This window comes from Myodes glareolus, chromosome 13 (assembly GCF_982192425.1).
Source record: "Myodes glareolus chromosome 13, mMyoGla1.1, whole genome shotgun sequence".
Taxonomy (NCBI): domain Eukaryota; kingdom Metazoa; phylum Chordata; class Mammalia; order Rodentia; family Cricetidae; genus Myodes; species Myodes glareolus.
Window position 1 is genome coordinate 76522859 of NC_142038.1, and position 7216 is coordinate 76530074.

The following is a 7216-nucleotide window of genomic DNA, read 5'->3' on the forward strand; positions in this document are numbered from 1 at the left end:
TGACCACAATTCCAATACATTTATCCAACCAAAAGGAGTGGTTAAGTTACCCAGTGAGAATCCATTGGAGGAAACTGTTTCTTTTTTCCCATTAGAAAACAAATGCTGATGTTTTCCTGTTTGGGGATAGAACCCTGTTTTTACTTCCCATTTTCAATGCCAGAGCCCCCATCTGACTTGAACCTTTGTATGCTTGTGTGTATTGCTGCAGTCTCTTTCAGTTCATGTGTTCATCAATTTCTTGTTTACTTGGAATCTTCTGGTCCTGAGTATCTTTCTGCCTCCTCTTCTGACAACCTCAGCTCCCTGATACTTGAGGGAAGGTTTTCACAAAGCTTTCCAACTGGGACTGAGTATTACAAAACTTTACACTCCCTCTGCATTGCTGTAAGACTCAGGGTTAGATACAGCTCTCACTAGCAAGGGCTTCACCTCTGCGTGCTGTTTGAGACATTGATCTCTTTGTGTAGCAGTATGTCACCAAAACTCATTTTGTTCACTTCTTGCTGTAGCAAAATAACAGTAGCAGATTTTCCTGTAGCCTAAGACCTTTCCACTCAGTTCCCTGCCCACCTGAGCAGTGTCAGTAATGGTGTCCATCTCCTGGAGATGCCTTAAATGCAGTCAAAAAGTGACTACTTACTGCCATTGGACTTACTCCAATATTGCTTCAGTCCATTGTGCTAATGGGTCATCGTTGTTCTAGGGTTTGTAGCTGGATGATGTTGAGTATTATCTTTTTCTGCAGTAGAATGCAGAATACATTTCTGTATCATGATTGTCAGTCAGCAGGGCTGAGTCTTCTAGCAGTTGAAGCACCAGTCAACAACTCCATGTTGGCTGGTATACATGAGTGTTGTATTCAGCAATACGGCATAACAATAGCGCTACATCATAGCAATAGACTTGGCAGTAGAGGAGAGCATTGTGGTTTTCATGGGGTCAATTTTCTGGTATGAACAAGAATCCAATTATGTCAATGTAATCAAGTGAATTTCTTGGTACTTTTTTCAAAGAATATTGAACTATCATGCTTATTACTAGTCTGTGCAAGATTTTATACACTAACTTTTGATTTCTGAGAGATTATACATGTTTAGAATTTTGGCATTTGCTCCAATTTCACAATTCATGGAGCATAGGTTTTCAAAATACTTCCAAATGAAGGATCAGAGTACCAGGATAGTCAGGGACACCATGGATACGCAGCCTATAAAATCCATTGACTGGTACTCATAGTGGCTCAATGAGATGTAGGGAGCCTGCAGGATGGGGGTCTTACCTAGATCCTGTGCATATGTTATTTCCCATATCCTTGGTGTTATGTGGGATTCTTAACAGTGGGAAATGTGGTCGCTAGCTATTCAGCCTACTTATGGAACCGTTTCCTACTTCTAGGTTTTGAGTTCAGCTTTGATATGATAGCATGTGCACAGTCTTATAAGAAGCATATTTGCTGTGTTTCATTGATGTCCCTGGGAGGCCTGCCTTTTACTGAGGAGAGATGGAGTGAGGGTAAATCTGGGGGAATAGGCAGAAGGGCATGGAGCAGGGGAGAATGTGAAAAGTCAAATCAGGGTAGAACATATGAGAGAAGAATTAAAAATTCATCTTACTGTTAAAAAATAGAAAGATAATAGTACTAGGAACCTTGACGAATTGGAATGAGAAATGTGCTGACATTATCAGCTCCTAAGTAGGCTTTTTGTTATATCTCTACATAGAGAATAGAGAAAACTTGGGACAAAGGCTTCGTTCTTATGTGATCAGGAAACATCACATTTGTTACACCTGCCCTCAAAGTAACATTGCTAGATCTTTACAAAGGAGAAGACTATAAAAAAGTAAATTGAATGATCATGTATAAAACCTTCAAAATTATTGAAAAAATAAAAAAATTCAAAATTCAAAACCAGTTGTAAATGTACAAACAATTTAAAATGTATGATTGATACTATAGATTTTTGAAAAATATTTTAATCAGTTGAGTTTTCAGGAAAGCAAGTGAATAACACAGAATGATATCTCACATTATTTAAAGACCACTTTTCATTATGGTGCCCACAGAGTGATTTCACTATTCACCACACTGTCTCAGAGGAAAATATACAATTTGGGGACAGGAAAAATAGGTAAATTTGATGACATAGTCTGCTAAAAGATTACTATAGTATCTGGTAATGTAAAATGTTTTTCTTAGAAATGACATTCCTTTTCTTCAGCATAGGAAAGCGTCTGCAAATTGTGCATCATAACTTTTCCTATTTCCTCTGATTTTGTTATTGCTGCAGGAATGCTGAATCTTCTTTGCTATTTGTACTATGTACATATACTAAGAGTTTTTCCAAAGTTTTTGTAATTCTATGATTTCCACTGATTAGGTTATTAAGAACTTAATAATGAATAAATATTCAAAATTCCAACTAAAAACTTATTCAGAAATGGTTCGGTTTGCATAGAATTTTTAATTCATTTGATCTACAGATATGTTTATAGAGTAAATAGAGTATAATCTCTATACCAAAATAAAACCCTTGTTAGTTGCCAAAAAATGTCTTCCAAATGATTTTTTAGAAGTAGCAATACTTAACTGTGACAAGACCAAAGCTTGACTATAAATTTAAATTGAATTTTCTCCTCTTTGATCATTTTGGTAAGGTTGTATCTGTATCGCTTTTTCTTTTCAATAATCAAGCATTTATCCCGTTGCAATGCTCAATCTGGTCTATTTCCTTAGATTCAGTACTCGTCTTCAGTATGTTTTCCGGGATTTCTTTAGAGTTTGGTTTATTCTTATTTTCTGTGACCCAGAAGATCACTGTAAGGTTGTTCGCTCTGTCACACTTGTCCATGAAGAAACAGAAAGCTAAAAACTTTACCCCTTGCCTTACTTTTCATTGCTTTTATTCTGATTTTTTTCAGTTGATGTTGGCATGGAAATTATCAAGAACCTTTCAAGCAAGAACAGAGAGGAGGAGACCATGCAGCTGGCCCTGAATGCCAGCGCCTATGAAGAGGAGACCATTACAGATCACTACGTCATGCTCAATACCCTCGGCAAAGGGGCCTTTGGTGAGGTCAAGCTCGCTTGCCACCTCCTCACAAATATGAAAGTCGCAGTTAAAATCCTTGCGAATGGTGAGGGGAGTGACTTCAATAATAGGGAAGAACTCAACATCATGAAAGAGCTGGACCACCCGTACATAATAAAGCTCTTCCACATCATCGACAGCAGAGACCACACCTATATGGTGTTGGAGTTTGCTGCTCACGGCAATCTAGTCAAGCATATTGAGCAGGGTGGCCCTCTTCAGCACAAACAGGCCCAACACATCTTCTGCCAGATGGCATGTGCAGTGCACTACTGCCACGATAATGACATTGCCCACAGGGACATCAAGCTAGATAACATACTGCTTGATGGCAAAGGAAACATCAAACTGTGTGACTTTGGCCTGGCCATCAGAGTCAGCCCTGGGCTGAAGTGCAAGGGATTCTGTGGCACTGTTGAATATGGTGCTCCAGAGCTATTCAATGACACAGAGTATGATCCAAGAGCACCTGACATCTGGAGCATGGCAGTGGTTTTATATATGATGGTGACAGCGAGGTTCCCATTCAAAGCAAAGACCTATCCAGACATGAAGGAGCTGATGCTGAATCCCATGTACTACATTCCTTACACACTCTCTCAAAACGTTTCGCTTGAGAACCTCATTGTGCACTTGTTCGCTCTGAACCCTGAGCAGAGGCCCACAATTTGTGACATTAGGCAGCACCAGTGGATCAAAGAGAGGGAAGAATTTTGGAAACTCCCATCATCTTCAGAGTCATTCTGTAACAAACCAAATCCCATCATTGTGGGGGCTATGTGGGAAATGGGCTACTATCCCAAGGCTATTAGTGATAGTCTACGTGAGAAAAAATTCAATAACATCATGGCCACGTACCTAATTTTAAACCATGAGTTACCCCAGGACCACACTAAATCTGTGAGTGAGCCTGCCATTCCCACCTTCACCTTGCTGGCTGAACATCAGGGGCAGGATGAGAAGTGTTCACGCAAGCAGGGGATCAGAAGCCTGAGCATGCCTGCCACCTTGTGCTGCCTCCTGAAGGAGGACAACCCTCCCCAACCAGTAGCCATGTGTGCTCCTGAGGTTACTCCTCTCATGAGTAAAAGTTTGGCAGTAGGTAGCATGGTTTGCAATGAGTTGCCCTCAAGATGCCCATTATCTAAGTGCATTTCTTCTGCACAGTATTTGTCCTGTGAGAAACCCCAGGAAGTGAACACCCAGAAGAATAGCTCAGATGTTCAGAGTACACCCTCTGTAAAGAAGGAAAGCGAGACACCTCAGGGTATGAGCACCATTGAAACCCTTGGAACTCAGAGATCTTCCCTTCAGACCACATCCAAGAACAACTTAAAAGGTGTCCTTCCTGGAGATGTAAGTGCAGCCTCAGCCAGTAGTCTGTCCAAAGGCTGGAAGAGGGTTAAGAAGAGAATTGGGAATTGTGTAAGATTTCTCTGCTGCTGTTTGCCGCTGTCAAGAAAAAGCCATGTTTCTCAGAAAGAAGGGGCACCACTGGAAGGAGAGAGCAGTGCACAGCTAAATGGTGTGCCCAAGATGCACGTCAGTGTTTATTAATCTATATGTTTTCTAAGGTCCTTTGTGACCATCACATGATAGTTAGTGTAGGAAAATTAGGAACTCTTATTTCAAAAGCAACTCTCCCACCACCTTTACCCTGAATTGTTTAAGCTAAAGTAGACAGTAGTGGTTGAAAAGTAGAGGCTGTAGAGGCAGCCAGAAGTAGTGTTGGATAAAGGAAGAAAGAATTATAGATCATCAAAGGCTTTGAGGGAAGAAAACTAAAAAGACCAGGAAAGAGTATGAGAAGAAGAGCCACCGGAAAACAGATGATCCAGAAGGATATTAGAGTCAAGACTCTGAAGTATATATTTCAAAGTTCTTCAGACTGTGCCTTCCATATGTCATTATCATACTACATATCAAATCAATGAAGAGGATGAGACACCGGGTTAGCAGTTTTCTTCACTGAGTTAAACAAATTGGGAGCCATGCAGGAAGTCCAGATGACAGAGTGTCATGTACCCAAACAGAGAAGTTCAGCACACAGGGTGGTAAGCCTCTACCTACCACAGGCTTTTCCACAGACAACCACAGGTAACAGGAGGTATGTACAATGGCTGACCTTCAATAGCTTCCTTCTCAGAGTGCAGACCTGTGCCACATTCCCCCAAAGATACCCTTGAATTAGAAGCCCCAATGTGCCAGTCTTTCCTGACATACATCAATACTCATTCATCTGTCTTTCCCTTCAAGGTCAAGTCCACCGGAGATGTTTTTTCCACACTGGACAGAGGTGAATCTCCTTCTCCCCGCCCCTCCCCTCCTTTTGATGTGTTTGCAGGGTGCCTGTATCCACTTCCCTCTTTTCACTGGAGACACTCCCACTGAATGCTGCTTCAGTCTAGCTGTTGGTGAAGGGGTCCTTACTGTGGGGTGCTTGTTAGAAGCACGTTTGTCTCCTAACAGGAAAGTGACAGCAAGCAAGAAAGAAATGGGTAAGATGATAGAAGATATCCTGGAATGTTGCTCCAGTTTGCAAGGTGAATCTTGCTTGATTCTCCTGGTGTACAGTAGACAAATTACTTAGTCTGCAGTCTTCAAACAACTTTTAGATTAGATTCCACCTCAGGGGTCAAAGGGTCAAATCTAGACAGAATCCTGTGACTACAGATTAGAAGCATTCAGCTAGAATCCTCTTGTGAAAGCTACATTGGAGTTGTCATGGACAATCTCCATGTCGAACCAATGATGTAATGAAGAGGGGCCACTCAGAAGGGACTGAATGCCAAGGCTTATCTGTGGGTCTCACGGCTGAAGGCAGCACTGAGCCTATTAATTTTCATCTTGTTGTATTGGAGAGGTATCTGTCGTTTGGTTTATTCTTGATACTGATCCACAGAAAGATCAGCATGAGGCTGCCAAAGACAACCTTTTGCAACTCCAAGGAACATGGTCATTAAACTCATGATGCAGAGGAACAAAGGTAAGAGGACGCACAACAGAGTCATGGATTCAGAGTGGTCTTGATATAAATTGTGGCAAGTAGCTCAACTTTCCTCTCTGCCCCTAGCTACCGGGTGAACATCATCTTATACCTGTATGGAAGAACAATCACTGCAACTGGCAAGATGCTTAGTCTGTACTGGGTTGAAGAACCATGAGAACGAGAGTGCACACAGCCTTGCAAGGACAACCAGACTAGAGTGGCAGGCCTTCTTGCTTATGTGTCCATACCTGCTCTGCATCCGTGGGTGATTACTAAGGCAAGTATCATTTGTGATATACTTTACTGAATGCAGTGCCTGGGAAAGGGAGACTTGGATGCTGTAACCAGGTCCATGAAACCCAGGAGATACAACCAATGAGAATCGTGGGCTCCAGACACTCATGACAGACTCTATAAAGGCAAATCTCAGTATGACCACTTGTGATGTTTATTTTGACATTTTCCTTGGGTCTAATGATGACTTTCCCTGATACTAAAGCAAGTTGCTATCTTTAACCTTTGTCCTGAGAGAGAAGAAGTCAGCTGAGTTTCAGACCCCCACATCCATCACTTCCCTCCTTTACTGCCTCTCTGTTGGAGGGAGCAAGGGCAGGGTCCATGATTACCAGCTACTTGAAGGAGGAACTTCACACGCTTCATCCCAAAGGTGTCCACAGGTGTCCTCCTCACAGAGCACAAAGCTGAGTCCTTAGATGCTCTTCTGGACATAACATATTTGCTTGGCACAATGTTTAAAGTACAACTACTGGATGCTTGACACAGCCATGATGAACAGTCTGGTGCAGGTGGGTCCCATGCAGTTCCAGAAGTCAACTCTGGTTGTCTTATTGGTTCCCATTTCTCTCCTTTTATCTGCAGGTTCTTTCAGACATCATCTTTTGTAGAAGCTCATTTTCACCAAGTATGTATCCTGTCTAATGTAGACAAGAGGAAGTGAGATGAGGTGCAGGAAGCAGAGTGCCTATGTTTAGACATGTTGGTGGAAAAATGCTTTTCTTCTTTGTTCTCAGAGCTTGATGCATGAAATTTGCAGGGCTGCCACGAGAAATCATTCCCTGCCTTCTGATGTCCCTGATGAAACCCTAATGATGTAGGCCTAGAGAAGGTCACCTTG

General features: G+C 41.9%; 1 protein-coding gene across 1 annotated transcript; it reads left to right on the forward strand.

Moving 5' to 3' along the window:
* Positions 1-2933: 2933 nt before the first annotated feature.
* Positions 2934-6353, forward strand: LOC148120064 (sperm motility kinase 2B-like). The gene is made up of 4 exons (XM_087896259.1): positions 2934-5199; positions 5349-5388; positions 5995-6078; positions 6166-6353. The coding sequence occupies exon 1, from the start codon at positions 2934-2936 to the stop codon at positions 4647-4649; it is 1716 nt and encodes a 571-aa protein (XP_087752385.1). The 3' UTR covers positions 4650-5199; positions 5349-5388; positions 5995-6078; positions 6166-6353.
* The last annotated feature ends 863 nt before the right edge of the window (positions 6354-7216 follow it).